Here is a 19,677-nt window from a genome sequence, read left to right on the forward strand (position 1 = left end):
ATTGCTGTCCTGACAGAAGTCCTGGATGAGAGCTAACTTTCTACAGTTGAACGTCAGCAAGACCGAGGCTTTCCTAATTGGCTCCTGCCAGCACCTCAGGCACTGGCAGCATCAGCATCCATGGATGCAGATTCCACCTCACAGAGACAGTCAGGAACCTAGGCATATTGTTCGATCCTCAACTGCTCTTTCTCCCCCAAGTTGGTGCATGACCCATTCTGTCTTCCACCACAACATTGCCGACTGCGGCAATGCCTCACCCCTCAGGCCGCTGAAACTGTCATACATGCCTTCATTACATCTAGGCTCGACTATGCCAAGTCCCTCCTGGTCGGCCTTCCCAGGTCTTCTCTCCACGAGCTGCAGATAATCCAGAACTCTGCAGCTTGTGTCCCCTCCCGCACCAGGCTCCGTGACCCCATCACACCCACGCTAGCCCGCTTCCACATTCCTCAAAAGGATCGAGTCAAAATCCTCATCCTCAAGGCCCTCCACAGCCTTGCCCCTCCTACCTCTCCAACCTGCTAACCCCTTATCAACCTGTCCACTCCCTTTGCTCTGCAGGCTCCGGCCTGTTCTATGTTCCCTGCTTGGCCCACCGTCGGCAGTCAGGCCTTCAGCCTTCCTGCGCCCACCCTCTGGAACTCCATCCCACATTCCCTTCGCCTCACTTTCTCCCTTGCCTCCTTCAAGACACGCCCCAAGACCCTCCACTTCAACCATGCCTTCGGCCACCCACCTACCCTCTCTGCCGTCCACTGTCCCTGATCCCAACCAACCCCACCCAGGTCCTAAAGGCCCTGACTGTTCAGCGCCTTGGTACATCCTCCCGATGTGAAAGGCACTTTACAAATGTAATTTTGTATTGTTGTATAAATGTAAAATGTGTTATTATACCAACTTGCTGAACAGCAGAAATTTATTAAGAGCAATTTTAAGTAATAAGACCCAAGAATTTTAGAGAATCTTATAATACAGGGCAACCAGTTGTAATGTAGCCTCGTAGAGCAATGGTGTATTGTGGTCTTGCATTATATTGGAAGTGTGGCCCACTTCAGGCACTAACTGGCCACCTCCCTATGGAGGAACTAGTGCTGACATCACTCCCTGCACATACAGAAAGTGACAGCATGGCAAACGTTGAGTTCAGGTAGAGACAACTCGTGGCCATTGTTTAGTATGCCTTCTTATGATTACAGGGTCTTGGGCCCCAAACCACTGTGTTATAACTGCTCATCCTGTATAGTTTGAAATTAGTTGTTCATTGCCTTGGAACGATAAATGAATCATGACTCATGACTGAAAAAAAAGGACCATAGTAAATTGCAAGATTTATAGCACCAGCATGCATACTTTAACTATGAAATAAAAACATTAAATGTGAGTATTGAAATCATTCCAATATTTAAAGTGTTTGCTTGGATCCAATAAGTTGGCAAAGTAATTTTACTTTATGATCAACACCTTACATGTTTATAGCAGCTTTCATATAAAACATCTTAAAGCACTTTACAAAATGAGATGAATCAGAAATGAAGTCAATGTTACAGAGATAGAATGCAGTAGGTAAATTGCACTAGCAAAAATCCTACACAAAGACAAATGAAAAATGTTGGGGTAAATTTGGTTGTGAAGTGAACAAAGCGAAAACCTGGAGAGAGAGAAAAAAAATCACCAATTTTCTTTCAAATACCAGCAGAAGAGAATCACATTAGGATGGATTCACAAGTGCCTGCAAATGGCATTGATGCAGACATTGATTTCAATCCTGACATTTACAGGCCAATGATCCGTGAAAGCTAAATGTTGTGAATTCTGCAATTACAGCATCAAGGAGTTTCTTAAATATGTCCTATGTCTTGGTCTCAACCAGACTTCCTTCTTGGTAACCCATTCAAGCAGAGTGCCCTCTGCACAAGTGAAACATTCCTGGTCTCAGTAACAAACTTGCCCTTCACAACCTTAAATATTTGCCCTTGTCTTGATTTCTTGGCATATCTGAAAGTATTGATTTGGGCTGACATCATCTCATTCATTACATGTACATCTATAAAATTCACTCAGTCTGTTGCTTTCCTACTTTTTGCAAATAGGTTGAAACAATGCAACTTTTTTGGGGATAAATTATACATGAAAATGAAGTTGCTGTCTGGCACCAGGAAATCTAGACTTCGGAAACAAAAGTACGAAGGCAACAATAATGCACCACAAACTAAAACCACCGTATCACAGACAACAATCAAATAGCTTACAGCAGGCACTTACCACAGCTTTTAACATAGGTGTCCATCACCTCCACACTAATACCATAAGGCCCTTTTTCGCTGGGTGCATGTTTTCTGAAAAAGTTCTAGAGTACAATGGAAGGCATTAGGGTTCAAGATTTATTTTTTCTGCAATAGGTTATTTTTGTGAGTGCATTTTCCTCTCCCTCCCACAAGTGTTAGAATTTGAGTTATGCAAACCATTGGAACGGCTAAACTTTGATTATCCTCCTCCTCGGGGAGGGTGAGGAGCAGGTAGGTGGGTCTCATTGGAGCTAAGCTGGTAATTGGAGGTCAGAATGGAGTATTTCCTCAATAGTCTGGTTGTGTGAAGTTTCCATGTATAGGTAGCATACATGTGTAGAGCTCAATCTGGTTTGGATATTTTTAAACACAGGTTCCTACATGCATCAAACACCCAGCTGAACAAAGAAAAGAAACGGAATACAAGACAAGATTCAGTTCAATTTAATTCCCCAGTTGAACAGCCAACCAACCCTATCTTGGATCAGATTAAAAATGAAAAATTGGACTCAGTTATAATAATCAAGTAGCTGAACAACAATTGTCTTCTAAAATCACACATGAAAAATAGCTACTTGGTCAAGGTATTAGAGAACACTAGACGAAAGTACTAGAATGGAAGGAAGAACATTGCAGGTAGGAATAACAAATCGAGTGAGAGATTAAACATTAGGCAGGTTAGAACAGAAGAGCTACTATTTAGCACAGCTTTTCTTAATTTAGCTTTTGTTCTACTACAATGAACGATTAATGCACAAGGTTGATACAGCTTTGAGGGTACAATATCAGGCGGTTGATTCAATTAATACTCTGTTCCCATAAGATTTAAAAGATACAATTTATATTCAAATTGGTTCTTTACCTGTATACTTCCTTCTGTAGCAAGTACTTCAGCAACTGGCACTGACTGGATAAACTGCATGAAGCCTGCAGATCAAAATACTTGTTTCAACAACTGTAATTAAATGTACCTCAAATCACTTCAGAAGATTTTACTGTAAAATGTAATTGATATTTGTAGGCAAATGTGGTAGCCAATGTGCACACAGCAATGTCCCATTTATAGCCATGAAGTGAATGAATTGTTTTATCTGGGGGATGATTTAACAAGATACTGGGAGAAACTACCTTTTCTTTTTGAAAAGTGCCATGGCACCTTTAACATTCACCTGAACCTCATCTGAAGGACAGCACCTCCAAATGATGGATCATTCTCCCAGCGCTGTATTGGAGTGTCAGCCTAAACTAAGGTTAAAGTGACAAACCACATGCAGCCTGAACCCAGAACCATCTGACTCAGTAGTAAGAGAACTATTAACGGAACCAGGCTGACATTAACTGTAATACTCTAAAATTTATAGAATGTGAAAAATTTCATTTTATGTTTCTCCCCGAAACTATCCATTCTTTCCCTGTGCTGTTGACACCGACATTGAATACTTGTGTATTTCTGTGTTTTGTACTCTTGTTCATAGTTTGGTGTTCTCATAAACAATTGCCAAATGTTGTCGTGGGAAATCCTTGCAATATCCCTCCTAATATTCTGTCTGAGATCAACAAAATGAACAAGGAGGTTCAAACCTGGGCACATTCTGGTCTGAATAAACTGATGCATCTGTTAACCTAAAATATGAAACTCACTGCATCTCAGAGATGGCTCAATATTGCTATTGGCCACAACAAGTTTAATGGTGAGCTTTTTTGGATGACTGGTCATAATTGTGGTTTTGAGTAGAACATTTTCCCAATTTTTTAATTAAGCGTGTTCAGACCAGAACAACAAGATTTCATTTATAGAGCGCCTTTCACGTCGGGAGGACGTCCCAAGGCGCTGGACAGTTGGGCCGGGACCCGAGCAGGGGGGAAATGGTCAGGGTGAGGGAAGGGAGGGAGCAAGGAGGGGGTAGAGAGTCGAGAGGGGAGCTGAAGGCACGGTCGAAGAGAAAGGTCTTGAGACCGGCCTTGAAGGAGGAAAGGGAGGAGGCGGCGAAGACACTGGGGCATGGAGTTCCAGAGCCTCGGGGCTGAGAGGCTGAAGGCCCGGCCACCGATGGTAGGGCGGTTGGGGCGGGGGATGTGGAGCAGACCGGAGCCAGAGGAACGGAGGGTACGGGCAGGTAGGTAGTGGGAATAGTAGGTCGGAAAGGTAGGAGGGAGCAAGGCCGTGATTGGCCTTGTAGGTGAGGATGAGGATTTTGAATTCGATCCTCTGGGGGATGGGGAGCCAGTGGAGGCGAGCGAGGGTGGGAGTGATGTGGTCGCGGCCACCGATGGTAGCCAACTGCAATATCCCTCCTAATATTCTGTCTGAGATCAACAGAATGAACAAGGAGGTTCAAACCTGGGCACATTCTGGTCTGAATAAACTGATGCATCTGTTAACCTAAAATATGAAACGAGGTCATGTAGCATGAATAAGTTGTACAGTATCTCTTCCCACCTAACGTATCTTAACCCCTGCTTTAGAAAGAGCACCACTTACTGCAAGGATTGCTCATGGTTTTATTCTACTTTTGTTTTTAAGATAAGTAAAGCAAGCCATGTGCAAGAAACAAACCACAGAATGCAGAAATACACAAGTATTCAAGAACAGCATTGGCAGCACTGGGAAAGAATCAGAGGGAACTCAAAAAAACACAATTTTCCACATTCTAGAAATTTAGACAAATATGTACCAATAATTTTAGTTATGCATTACATGATTTTGACCAGACCTGAACTCTGTAGTACAAGTCTCTTAACGATGAAATGCCTGGGATTATAACAAGACTAAAAGAAAACTAGCATTGTAATATAGTTGCACCTCATTTTTAACACTGGGTCCATGGAAATCAGACCATGTTATTACAAGTTGAGTTCTAAAAATGGCTATCAATCAGAGTTTGGGTTGTCAAGTCACCAATAACCCACAACACAATAGCCAGCTGTTCAGCAAAGTCTGCTCGTGTGAATGTTTCCACCAAATGTTTGAATATCTTCTGCACCTACTTGCTATGTGCAGGAATCTCACTGGTCAGCACATCGCACTGCAGATGCAATGATGCACCTACATTATACACAGATCTGTCTTACTCCAAAGTGCTTCATAAAAGGGTCCAACTTTATTTGCAAGTGGTCAAAGATTAACACTGCAATGTTAGAACACACAGTCACTGTAGTTATAAACTTACCACTACTTTCTCACCTCAATATGGCTTCCCCTTAATCCAAACCCCAACTCTTCTGAAACTTTTCAAAACCACTGATATGTGAATCAGGCTTAAATAATACAACATACAGAATTTACAATAATTTGTATTACAAGGAGTATCTTACCATGCTTGGTACTAGTGGCCAATACTTTGTAAGGCGTCAATTTCAAATCAAGATTTTCTTTCCGCAAAAGCTAGAAATAAGAAGATCATGTAAGCAAGAAATATGGAATGAAAGATAGTGAATGCTGTCCACGCACCAGTGATTTTCCCATATGCCAAGTTTCTAACCTTAGTTAGATGGAAGCCAAGTACATTCCTAACCCTACTAATGTAACTCTTATATACCTTTCAGCTGTATTTTATAGAGGCAGCTGCTGCTAAATGGTCTGCAGCAAGAGGCAGTATAAATGGTTCACCTTTATTCTGATAAACAGCTCAATAAATGGTTTGAGTGCAATCTTTCTCCAAGAGCTATTCCAAATGCATTTGATAATTTGACAGTTCCAAGAACAAAATTATTCAATTACTTCATAAAAATACAAGGTAAAGTACTTATCCAAAGTTATTTCAAAGTGAAGCACAAGTATATCTCCCTTGCCCTCCACCCCTCTTGACTCTAGCCCCCAGCTCAGATGCAAATCCTTCACTGTCCGTCTCCTTTAGTCCCCTCCTAACATGAAAAATGCTATATAAATGCAGTTTGTTGTTATTGTTGTTGAATATAGATTTCCCGGAATTTAATACAGTACATTAAAATAGTGTATGTATTCTTTTCAAACAATAAACTCCTCTGGAAAAAAAAGTCAACACTAAATTGGAAGTCCACAAGCATATCGTTTGAATACAATAAGCACATTTTATGAGGACTAGTGGACTACATTTATTTATATTTTGCTTTACAATTCCATAGGGCATCTGCCCTCACCCTACAGGTGCCCAGCCAGCAGTGTCAAGCATGTTGTGACATCCTAATGATGTGAAATACTCTATACAAATATAAAACTATATTGCATTTCATGGAAACGTGACTGGTGGGAGTTCTACAGTTTGGTTAGTTGTAAAGCGAACAAATATTTGCATGATTATTACAATCCAACATCTACATGTTCAATGTCAGATGATCGGAGATTACGATTTGACAATATTTAGCTTGTCTACTCATTTTTTTTTAAAAATGCGTAAAACTGGAACTTAATATTGCAATAAGGTTTGGTTTATAACTGACAACAGCTTCATACCTTATCCATAAGCGAGATGATTTGGAGGATCAACTGATCCTGACGAAGATCATCACCGTGCTTGAATATAACAGGATATTTACCTCCATCTTCAGTCTTAAATATTAGCTTTGCTGGCATTAGGGCACTCTGAAACAATACAGCACCATAACTCCATTAACATATATAATTTATATATATATGAAAAAAATGCATACATACGATATATAGAATATTCACAGGAAGATATCATGTCTCAACTACCATCTTCAGTCCAATTTTCACACACTACCTAGCTTTATGATTCTAAAGGATCTTGGTCCACTTTGCTAAACACTCCTCAAAATGCCTTTGTGTGTAACCCATTGGGCATTGGTAGGAATTAAATCTGAAGCTTGAGAACTTAAGACCCAAGAAAGGCAAGAATGGACCTGTATAATAGGTTATTTGTAATTCACGCATTATATAAAATTTGAGTGTTCATAGATATTTGAATCTCATTATTTGCAGTTCAATTTTACTCCCTCTTCCCTAATGTTTATTCAATTCCCTATTAAGAAATATGATTCAGTTTCAATAGGCACTTATGGCAAAGCTTTCTATGCCTCAGTAACGCATTTTACGCTTTAACATCAGGTCATTAAATGGAGTTGCATTTTATTACCAGAAGTGAGTAATTTAACTTATGCAAATAAGTTTAATTTCATCAGTACCAAAGGCCAGAAAATAGCATCCATTGCTGCTACAAGATAAAAATGAGGTTTCTCAATGTCAGATATCTAATTTCCAGATTTATTTCTTGGTCGTCTTCAGTCATCAACTGAAGACCAAAGGGATTGTTGTACTATTGCAAGAAAACTGAAGTGCTTCAATATTTGTCCCACAATTGAACAGGAATTGCACAATTCACCCACCACCAGGAAACAAATGAGTTCCAACATTTTGAGAAACCCTAACTTGATCAATGAGGACAGATTGCAGGATGCCCTAATGGTTAGGGAAATAGCTTCAGGTGGCAACTATTTAAAATACAGGGTCACAGGCCTGTAATTTCTATTTCACAAAAGAAATAATTTTTAAATAATTGCAATAAGATGAAAAATCTGAAACCCATTTTGCACCAGTAATCCGTATTGGACAATTCGATGGAAATATTCATTTCTAAAGTTTACCTTAAATAATGTTGCTTTTTCTGGAATGATGCCTCTGATTTTAACCGGTGGTTCCAAAGGTAAGGGTATTGGTTCAATCTCTGATAAGTTGACTTTTTCATTGTCTGCCAGCAAAGTTTGAAGCCTTTCGATCTGGCAGATAAAGAAAATGCAAAGATTGTCCTCAGAAAGGCAAAGGTGGGCTGCTCAGCTGGAATGGTGAGATCCATCATTACTAACACGAGTCACACAGAGTTCCTAAAACCTAAGCAAACTCAGCAAAACTTCCACAGGACGACACATTTGATTTGAGTTTCTAATTTTCCAGTTGATGTAAACAGTAAACAGATCACTGAAGCCCAGAGTTCGCTCAAACAAGCATCCCTTATTTTCTGGAAAATACAGTAATTTGAAGAATTAAAGTGGAATAAAGCAGCAATATTTACAACCGTAGGCTGAAAATCATGGTCGATGTCCATTAAATCTTTGAGTGTTGTGGACAAGTTTTTCTACTTTAGGCTTATTTAGTAATAAAAGATATTTTAGATATACAAGTAGTTTCAATGCTCCCCATTCCCCCAGCAGATCGAGTTCAAGATCCCTGTCCTAACCTTTAAATCTCTCCATGGTTTTGCCTAATCCTACTTTTGTGGCCTCCTCAAACCCTATCAACCTGGCCACTCCCTCCGGTCAGACAGTTTCACATCCCCCGCTCCGTTGGGCTTTCAGGGTATCTGTCCCACTCTCTGGAACTCCATCCCAGAGTCTCTGACCTGCTGACTCCCTACCAACCTGCCCACTCCCTCCGTTCATCAGGCTCCGGCCTGCTCCATGTCTCCCACCCGAATCGGTGGCTGAGCTTTCAGCCTCTCTGCCCCCACACTCTGGAACTCCAACGGTCCCTTCGCCTCGCTTCCTCCCTCACATCCTTCAAGTCCGGTCTCAAGACTCTTCTCTTCGACCGTGCCTTTGGTTTCCCTCCCACTTCTCTGCCTTCCCTCACACCTACACCACCCCTCCCCCCATGCTCGGGCTCCGACATATGACTGTTCAGCGCCTTGGGACATCCACCCGACATGAAAGGTGCTCTATAAATGTAATTTTGTTGTTGTTGTTGTTGACTTGCCCTTCCCTCACCTCCTTCAAGGTCTGCCTCAAGACCTTCCTCTTTGACCACACCTTCGGCTGTCTAATACCCTCCCACCCCCTCTCTCATTGTATCCCTCAGTATTTGTTAAAATGAGCAATATCTAACTGCTATCCAACAGTAGAGTTCTCAAGCAGATACTTTTTCAATAGAGTTAAGGAAATTCTATAAACCACTATTCTGAGAACAACAACAAAATTACACTTGTAAAGCGCCTTGGGAAAAAAAAACAACAAACCTTAATTGGAATAGAGTTTAGAAAACAATTCACCAGGAATATTGCATACTGTATTCAGAAAAGTCTCCCAGCAAAATGAACAGAAAATATCAGTCATGCATCTTGTGTAATAGGAGCTATGTTAGCAACCAAAACCTGGGAGGCATTTGCTACAGGCAAGAAGCAGGTTAGTCAGCATCAGAAACTAAATACAGTGTACTCCACAGGATACCTGTGCTACAAGTGAACCCATGCTCAACCGAAGCAAATTCGCCTTGTATTATTCAGCTTTACTGTATTCAAGAAACTTTGTGAAAATACCTTTTTCTTTCGATTACCACTTTCACGCTGAACTGCTTTCATTAAGTGAACCAGTCGATCTACAAAGGTTTGCTGAGCAGCCAGTAGTGAGCGCATCACTCTCACATTCTTATCTCCCTAGGTTGAAACAAAATTGATTGAAATATAATGGATGATTATATACTGCTTCCCACAAAGCAGCCTCATCTTACAATAAGATTTGTCACTTCAGTTTCTTGTGCATTCTTTTCAAAAGAGCATAATAGTAATACTTGCATTTGATATAACGCCTTATCACTTCTTCCGAGTCGTCTCAAAGTGCTTCACAGAATATACTGTAAAGTGAACTGACTGAATATCTTGTGGACAAAACATGGCAACTAATTGCACACAGCAGCGTCCCACAAACAGTCATGGATTGAGCGACCAAATTATTATTATTTTTTGGAGGAATTATTACCCCCAGAAAAGCGATCTGCCAATTGACTAACTAGCGGGTTCCTACTTACTAATAATAATCCCTCCAAAAACAATAATAAATTGGTCATTTTCAATCTACGACTGTTTGTGGGACATTGCTGTGCGCAATTGGCTGCCGCGTTCGCCCACAAATATACAGTCAATTCACTTTACAGTGTGTTCTGTGAAGCGCTTTGGGACGTCCTCCTGACGTGAAAAGCGCTATATCAAATGCAAGGATTATTATTATTATTATTACTGCTAGGTAAAGAGAGACACGTGTGTGGAATAAGGAAACTTGCCTAACGTTTCGCCCTGTCCTGCCCGGGAATTGAACCCATTCTGTGGGAACATAAGGTGCTGACCGTTGAGATGAAAGTGTTTTATAATAGAAAAACTACCTCATGGAAACTTCAATAGCAATCAAACTTCGATAGAAAAAAAACACAAACTAGAATAGCCCTCCTTCTGCAGGAAATATTATTTGGGGTGAAAAGTTATTTTATTCAACAGATTAAATCAATTTGCTGAATCAATTTTAAGAATCATGTTCTAACTTTCAAAAGTCTCTACATCTCCCAGCCCACTCCCATCAGTCTAATTTAGGCCAATTGAATGTTTCCCCCCCACCTGTTCTATAGTAATATCCCTTTGCCTCTCCCCCTCTGCTTGAATACTCCTCCTCTGACTGTGCCTTTAATACAATACAAAACCAAATAACATTTGTACAGTGCCTTTCATGTCAGGAGGATGTCCCAAGGTGCTGGTCGGTCAGGGATTTGGACCCAATCGTGGGAGTGGGGGGGAGTTGGGGTAAGGGAGGGTAGAGGGCAGGCAGATTAGCTGAAGGCACGGTCGGTCAGAGGGGAGGGTCTTATTCACCTCACTCCTCCTGCTTTCCCCCCACCCCAAACTCCCACCATGCTCAAGCTCACTTGTGGCTCTGCAAAATGCTTCCAAGACTACTTAACATGAAAATGCAAGTTGTAGAATCCCCAAAGCTGAGGAGATCAAAACAAATTCTAGCCGATTTACTTGTTCAATTTAAATAAAATACCTTTAGCAAGGCTTGACTGAACCGCCTCATCACATTCAAATACATCTCATGGGTTTTTGGGTCACGTTGTTGAGTATCTTGATCTTCGCATTCTACAATAACATACCTTAGGAAAATATACATACACAACACTTTAGACACAATCCAACTGAAAATAAGAAATAGGAGCAGGAGTTGGCCATTTGGCCCCTGAAACTTGCTCTGCCATTTAATAAGATCATGGCTGATCTTCTAACCTAATTCCATTTACCTGCCCTTTTCCCATATCCCTTAAGATTTTAAAAATCTATCGATTTCAGTCTTGAACATGTTCAGTGACTGGACATCCACAGCCTTCTGGGGTAGAGAATTTCATAAATAATGGGAACAAGTGGGTGTATAAAATTAGTCACATTTGTAAATCCACCATGCAAGTTATAATAAAGCTTGCAGTTGATATAATGCCTTATCAAATCTTTGAGGTGTCTCAAAGCGCTTCGCAGAATATGCTGTATATTTCATAGTCAAATCAGTTGGATCTGTCTGTGATTAAAATAAGATCCCATTGTGCCCACTGTTCCAAATTAAATGCATCTCTGACCTTAACCCAGATTCTTTCCAGCTTGACTCATTTCTAGATCAAACTCTTTCCTCCTTGGAAATTTGCTCATGGCTTAGTCAAATCCTCATAATCTATCCACTTTATACTCTATGGGATTCCATCCTATAGTCCCAACAATTCACTCCCACCCTGCTCTCGTTCAAGGCCAGTCTCAAGTACCTTTTTTAGTGTGGTTTGGTCATTTTACCCCCACGGTAAAAATCATAGACATTGTCTACTCAATTTGAAAGAAAGATGCTGTTGAAAACCTAATTGATAGGATGGTTTGACCATTTTAAAATATTTAAGTATTTAATATTTACTAGTAATGGACTAGTTACATAATAATAATCCTTGCATTAATATAGCGCTTTTCACGTCTTCTAGACGTCTCAAAGCGCTTCACAGAATATGCTGTAAAGTGAATTGACCTTATATTTGTGGGCAAAACGCAGCAGCCAATTGTGCACAGCAGTGTCCGACGGGTAGTCATGGATTGAAAATGACCAATTTATTAGTATTTTGTTTTTGGAGAGATTATTATTAGGCGTGTGGAGTAAGGAAACTTGCCCAAGGTTTCGCCCTGCCTGGAATTGAACCCAGGTGTCTCGCTTGCAAGGCGAGTGCTCTAACCACTGAGCTACAGGACTCCATTGGGCTAGTTGGGCTGCCTGGCCAGTTTCCATGCTGTAATATTAATGCAATTTTATTTCACAGATGATATCCAATTTTTAGAAACCCAATATTATGAGATTGTATCTGACTATTACCACTGGCTTTACAAAGAATATGTAGTGTACACCTGAATTATAAGATCATGTTGTTTGACAGCCAGTGAAAACTATTCCTAAACTCTGATTTGGGCAGGTTATTTAGAATAAATGACCATGTTGAATTTGCTGTCTCATATTTATCACGCTGCACCCATGTAGGTTTTGTATTTAAATAGCATATGGCTCATAAGCCCTAAAGGTAAATATCCTCCCTTAATTAGTAATTTACCACAAGGGCCATTGCACAAAACATCAATACCACCTCCTAGGCATAGATAATAATAATAATAATACCGGTCCTCTCGCTTGCAATGCGAGTGCCCTAACCAATATGCTACTAGATTCTTGTGGCTTCAAATCAATTTCTTTCAACAGCTTCTTTAATTTATAGCATAGCTCCAGATTTATAATTTAAAATTAACGCTCATCTTGTCCAGCACTAATTATTAATGCAGAGCTCACTGGCTTAAAGTAAAATGGGCACTACAAAAAAAAATTCAGATAATTTTAAAAAGGCTCAAAAGAATTTAACTTACCAGTACAAATAATTAGCCAATGTAGAATTCCTACATGCTCTTGATATTAGGAATGTACAAAGGTCTTGCTAGCACAGGAAGGGAAAAAANGATTATTACAACAAACAGGCAATGTTTAAGCAAGGAGAGCTGCGAGATTACATCAGAAACTTGCCGATTCTGTGAAATAAATTTAGTTTCTTTGAAGGTCAGATGTTTGAAGAACAGGAATATCAAAAGGGATTTGGGCAGCAACCAGAAAGTGGAATTAGACTGAGTGATAATAATAATCCTTGCATTTGATATAGTGTCTTATCACGTCTCCAAGACGTCTCAAAGCGCTTCACAAAATATACTGTAAAATGCAGTGACTGTATATTTTGTGGGCCAATTGCTCACAACAACAAATTACATTTTTATGGCGCCTTTCACGTCAGGAGACCGTCCCAAGGAGCTGGATAATCAGGGATCCGTAGCCAAGCAGGTGGTTGGGATCAGGAGGGGTGGAGGGTGGGGAGGGTAAGGTTAGGAGGGTGACCGAAAGCACGATCAATGAGGAGGGTCTTGAGAAGCAAGGGAAGGGGCGAGGCAGAGGGACTATGGGGTGGGGGCAGAGAGGCTGAAGGCCCACCCGATAATGGTGGGACGGGCAAGGCAGGGAATGTGAAGCAGGCTGGAGCCCGCTGAATGGAGGGAGTGGATAGGTTAATAGGGTTTTAGGTGGTCACAGAGCACAGGCTGTGAAGGGCTTTGAAGGCAAGGACCAGGTTCGTGAACTGTATTATCACAGCAGTATCCCACAAACGGTCATGGATTGAGTGAGCAAATTTTTTTTTAAAAAAGGGATTATTACCCCCAGAAAGCCATCCGCCAATTAACCAACAACCGGGTCCTACTTACTGCTAGGAAAACAGGCGTGTGGAGTAAGGAAACTTGCCTAAGGTTACGCCCAGATGTGGAGAAAAACACCAATGTAGATTTCATGGACTGAATAAGCTGTTTCTGTGCTGAAACATCTTACAGCTCTATTGCTACCATTTATTCATCACAGTGGGATTTAGCTAGAACTATTTCACAGTCTACATTGTAATACATAGAATTTTCTCCTTCTGAAAAACTGAGTTTAAATATACAATATAATATAGTCTGTTACAACTTTAAATTGCCAAATAGGGAGGGTGATGGAGGACAGGAAAGAAAGGAGGTGAAAAGAAACCAATTAAGTAAACAATGTTCTACAAATAATCAAGTTACTAATTTACATAGAGACAATGATGGGACGAATGTGCAGCATCAAGGACACAACTGATCTGCATAGTTGCTATTAATTACAGAATCCCCATTAAGTGTTTTCTTTAAATAAATCTGGCAGTATGAGGGAAAGATAGGGAAAGTGTATTGAACATAGGACACAAAGCATAAGAATAGGTAAAAGGCCATTTGGCAGAACAAGCTCATCTGCTTCTTCAATAAAAGCCTAATCCTTTTCCTGATCAACATCCTATTCCTTTCCAACATCTACTTAGTTTTCTTCCTTGCATAAGTATTAATATATTTATCCAGATTGAACTGATCAGGAATCTGGATGTTATTAGGGATAATCTATGTTAAAGACAAATTGTTATAAAGGCTTGTTACCTTTCTTTGTTCAGTTCAAATACCCGCAAGTCACTCAAACTATATAATGCTCTGAGGCAAATAGGATGACTTAGTAGGGATGAAATTATTAAACAGCTGGCTTTATTTTAAAACTTTCCATATCATTTTGGTTTCCTCAGACAGTTGACTTAGTGATATACATGCAAGCCAATTGATCAGCAGTTCATAGAATTATAAGGTATTAACTAAATAGAAGCTAAAGGAAGCAATATTCCTGCATTAAGGTATAATAAAAAGTGTCTCAGTAACTGAGTTCAGCAAGTTAAATTCTAGTAATTAGTAAACTGGCTTATGGTATGGAATGGAAATTGGTCAAATTGATTTTCCGAGCATCCATCATCCAAGAGATGGATTTCTGAGAAGTTTGTTTTTACATGGTGCATTCTGCACCTGGGAGCTTACTGGAGGGCAGAAATAAAAGTATGAAGTAGACAGCAGTGTAGCTAGAGACATTGCTAAAACAAACTGATTCAGACCAAAAGTCTGAGGAGTCCTAAGAACAAGTATTATTTGTGTACTGATTATATATTTTATCTGCCTCTGCTCTGGAACTCCATCCTAGAGTCCTGACGACTCACTTCTTCCTTGCCTGCTTCATGAACTCTCTCTTTGACTGTGCCTAAGTTTATCTTTTCCCGACAGAACCTAAAGCCCTGGACTGCTCATTGCCTTGGGATGTGTTCCTGATGTGGAAGGTGCTATATAAATGTAAATTTTTGTTGGTGGCTCACTTTATCGTTTGGCAAGCATTTTGTTCAGGTAGAGGTTTGCCTGCAAGTAGTCACCAGATCAACTTCACAGTAAAAATATCATAGTTATTATATTTGTTCGTCCTCAAAACTGTTAAGATGTGGTTGTAGTCGCAATTGCAATTTACAACCTATTTGCAACACTAATCAGTTCTGATATCTGTTTTAACAGTGACGAGATAATTCTATTCACAGGAAAAGTTAGAACAATCAGCTCAAAGTTCGCCAGTAATAAAAAGGTGCATCACATGCCTTTACCTCTAGGTTTTCCCCATCTGACATTTCTTTTGCTTTTGATACAGATGGAGGTGGAGAAGATACCGGAGGCGGTTGACTGATTATTTGTGAGCTGCAAGAGATATTTTTCATACATTAGGTTTGTTGTCCATATTTCTGAAAACAAACAATTCTACTTTAGCTCACCAGCCAAATCCAAAAAAAACAAAAACACAGTAAGAACATTATAGGATTTCATAAAGTTTTTCTAAGGACAGATTTTGATCACCTATTGGAAGATGAATAAACACACACTTGCGGTTAAGTAACCAGTCCATCTTAACCTAGGGAAAGATTGTAAGATTACTATTCTCCAATGCAGTTTTTAGCTGGTTAGACTCCAGCAGTACCTTAATGCGCACTCCAGGGTCTCCAAACCTTGACTCCTGCGAACCTGCACTAATACTTTCCAGGATTAGGCCAGCAGAATGCATCCTTCTAAATCCAAAGAGAGAGTGCGCATTTCATTCCAATCTATCTCTGGAATTTTCATGTGTAGGTGGGATGCATTGTACACTGTTTGATTTGAATACTCTTAAGCACGTGTCGTGGAGTCTTGTAGCTCAGTGGTTAGAGCACTCACTTTGCAAGTGAGAGACCTGAGTTCAATTCCAGGCAGAGGGCGAAACCTTGGGCAAGTTTCCTTACTCCACACAGAGCCTAATAATAATCCCTCCAAAACCAAAAACAATAATAAATTGGTCATTTTCAATCTACGACTGTGGGACATTGCTGTGCGCAATTGGCTGCCGCGTTCGCCCACAAATATACAGTCAATTCACTTTACAGTGTGTTCTGTGAAACGCTTTGGGACGTCCTCCTGACGTGAAAAGCGCTATATCAAATGCAAGGATTAAACACCTGGCTTACCAACAAAAAAACTATTCTCTGTAGATGCTTACTGAAAATTAGAGTACTGAACTTTTTTAATTAAACAAAGTATAGAACATGTTTTTCTTTGGTCAACAATAAACATGGCCTATTTCAGACTTACAAAAAGAATAAAGTTGAAATGTTTGAATGAACATATTGCAATACAAGCTTTTCAAACCATGATTGCAACCAGTAATCAGCAATCAACAATATTAAAAATCTTTGCAAAGCAAATGGGAGAATACAGAATGGATATGAAGAATGAGCAAAGATATTTCATGAATTCAATACTGAAATTGATCTTATGCAGATAGGAAAAGGTACTTTTTAATCAGTGCCACTGCTTCATATTGAAGCTTTTCACATCACATTATTATATTGAAATGTTACATTTGCATTAGAAAAGGTGTTGAGAACAACACTGATTCGAACCCTAAAGGGAATTTTAATCCACTAATAGATATCCTCTTAGCATAATAACTGTAACCAATTCCTGCATTCATTTGGAGTCCGAAATGTCAAGGGAAATGGAGTGTTATGTACTGACAAAGCTACAAGTATACCACCTCCTACCTGGCAATCTCACATTGGAACTTATATCCAAAGGAGTTTACAGTTTGTAAAATTGTACAATAAGGCAAAAGTTTCCCCAGTGTAGGAAATCAGGAGTGCTAGTATGTAGTAAATCTAGAACCTAGAATCATAGAAACCAAAGAAGTTACAGCATAGAAAAATCAAGCCTGATGACTCATCCAACCCCGGTAAATGAGTAGTTTAAAGTTTCAGCCACTCCAACATATGAATCGTAAGAATTTATAAAATAATTCTAAATGAATACGGAATGCTATATGGGCAAATAAAACCATGAGAACTATATAAACAGAAACAAAATTCACCTCTCCATTTCAGAAGCACTTGCTGTTGAGCCAGACATGCTTTCAGACATTGCCATTTGACTGTTTTCTTTTCTACTGGGCTCTAATCCAACTTTTATGTCATTGAAGTTTTCGTACTTCAGAGCCTGCACAAGCTGTAGCAGGTACATGAGCAAATCCTATGAAAAAAGTTTTCATTAATGAATCTGAATAAAAATCTATCAATTTATCTTTTTTAAAAATCCAAACAGCATAAATCTTTCAACCTTATAAAAGTCATAAGTGACAAATACTAACATCAGTACCACCTACACCTATTGTACGGTTGGAATATGACATTTTCTGTTCATTTGTCATATAAAAAGTGCTGAAGCCAAGTGCATCAATTTTAAAAGGGATATCCTTGAAAAAAATTAAAAGACTCAGAAAGTGAGCAGAAGAGTTAGATTAGACTAGGTGGCTTGTGTAGAGACATTTTGGCCAAATGGATAGTTTGTGCTGTATATTCTATGATTCGGACATCTGAATTTTCGCAGGATTTGTGTGTTAATCTCAGAATCATCGTGCCAATTGGCATAATTATCATGTTCAAAAACTGCTTAAGAATTCAAATTAAACTAAAATATATAACCCTGTATTAAAAGTACACAGACACAATTTGGTTAGAGACACACAAGCCATATAAGAAAGTAGACACAGAGAGAGAAAAAGTTAAAATTATATTAAAAGAATGAGGAAGATTAGTAATCCCAAATTCTTCTTTTTTTGGTAAAGTGAACTACCATCTAAGAAATATTACTTCTAAAAGGCAAAATACAGAGAATTATCTATGTTTTATAAAAATAGCATACATCATCTGTATTTATGGCATGAGCTCCAAAAATCAAAAGTATAACACATCACATCTCTGCTGTCAGCTCTCTTATATTTGCAGTATATCTTTTTTTAAGATATCCGAACTGCAACACGTTACGATTTGTACCTCATCATCAGCTTGCTTCAACCTGGCAACCGCATAGCGTCGTACGGTTGGATTAGTAAACTGTGAGGAAAGTAATTCAAGTCCATCCTCCACATCCATTGGCTTCCACTTGCCCAGCAGTTCCAAGGCTTGTTTAGCCTCTTGGGCCAAGTCCCAGTTTACACACTTCAAGAATTTAGTCAATGCCTGCATAAGAGAATCTCATTCAGTTGAATGCATTTTGATAAATGATAGCCTTGGCTTGCATTTCCAAGTGCTTACCGTTTATTTTAGAATCTGCCATTTTTATTACGCAAGCTTTTTTTTCTTACTTGTGTTATGAACATGTTAGATCCTTAGTAGACACTGCAATACTTTACATAACAAATACACTGGGATGCAAGTTCTTGCAACTCAAAAAAGGAGAGAATTTTGTCCTGTACCAGACTGAGAAGCTGCCGGTGACATTTTAGAATTGTACGAAATCATTCTTTATAGGTTTGGTTGTTGGAAACTTTTCTTGTACGAGAAATGAGGATGATGATTTGATCACTTAAGTGTTCAACATCCAGAAGCCGCTATTTCCCCAGCCACAAATAAATGCATGGGGGCAATAGACAACAGCAATTTGTACACTGCAGCTGAATTATGAGAGCATTGAACTTTTCACAGAAAAATAAATCCAGCATTGAAAATTCAGGAACAGGATTATGATATTTGCAGGATTAAAAAGATTAAAAACCTTCACCCCTATTTCCCATTAGAAAGCTAGTAAACAACATTTGCAAGATACTTTTCTCAGTCAGCTTTGCTCAAGACACCAAAAACGTTGCATTCTACAATGGCTTCTTAACAAACAGTTATTTTGCAAACAAGCAAAAACAACAAAAAAAAAATTGCCAAATCAGAGATCTTTGCAACTCCCAAATCATGTTCTAGAACTCACCTTTTCTTGGTTTGTGAGATAGTATCTAAATTTCCAGACAAGGTCTTGTTCTTCAGAGGACAGCAATTTAGTGGGAGGATAACTCAAAATAATCTGAAACATAAAATATAAATTTAAATACAAATCCTACAGATACTCAGAATGAAATCACACCCTTTACTTTGCACATTAAAGATTGTAGTTGGATAGGTTCCAAAATAAATATTTTAAACGGATCAACTTGCAAGTAATATTAAAATGCATACCCATTCTAATCAGAATATTGGATTGTAACTATTCACTGTGTATAAGCATAGCATATTCGCTTCCTTAAAAAATCTTAACTACAGAGAAACAGCTTCACAGTTAAGACCAAATTCAACAAATTGTGAAATTCTGAATAATCTGAAATGCTTCATTAACAGAGTTAATCTTCCATTACTGGTGTGCACATTGTCAAA

General features: G+C 39.2%; 1 protein-coding gene across 5 annotated transcripts in view; it reads right to left on the bottom strand.

Moving 5' to 3' along the window:
* pik3c3 (phosphatidylinositol 3-kinase, catalytic subunit type 3) overlaps positions 1-19,677 on the bottom strand; it is a 55,484-nt gene that overhangs the window by 14,872 nt on the left and 20,935 nt on the right. For 3 of the 5 annotated variants that reach the window (XM_042335544.1, XM_042335532.1, XM_042335549.1), the window contains 12 exons: positions 19,238-19,330; positions 18,313-18,498; positions 17,352-17,509; positions 15,559-15,655; positions 12,920-12,987; positions 11,031-11,136; positions 9,536-9,652; positions 7,872-8,003; positions 6,721-6,849; positions 5,604-5,673; positions 3,151-3,215; positions 2,266-2,350 (listed from right to left, as the gene is read on the bottom strand). In XM_042335544.1, coding sequence (XP_042191478.1) covers positions 2,266-2,350; positions 3,151-3,215; positions 5,604-5,673; positions 6,721-6,849; positions 7,872-8,003; positions 9,536-9,652; positions 11,031-11,136; positions 12,920-12,987; positions 15,559-15,655; positions 17,352-17,509; positions 18,313-18,498; positions 19,238-19,330 — 1,306 coding nt within the window. The remainder of the gene's footprint in view (positions 1-2,265; positions 2,351-3,150; positions 3,216-5,603; positions 5,674-6,720; positions 6,850-7,871; positions 8,004-9,535; positions 9,653-11,030; positions 11,137-12,919; positions 12,988-15,558; positions 15,656-17,351; positions 17,510-18,312; positions 18,499-19,237; positions 19,331-19,677) is intronic. The other 2 variants (XM_042335548.1, XM_042335538.1) reach the window with 1 other exon arrangement.

This window comes from Callorhinchus milii, unplaced genomic scaffold, assembly GCF_018977255.1.
Source record: "Callorhinchus milii isolate IMCB2004 unplaced genomic scaffold, IMCB_Cmil_1.0 Scaffold1, whole genome shotgun sequence".
Lineage (NCBI taxonomy): Eukaryota > Metazoa > Chordata > Chondrichthyes > Chimaeriformes > Callorhinchidae > Callorhinchus > Callorhinchus milii.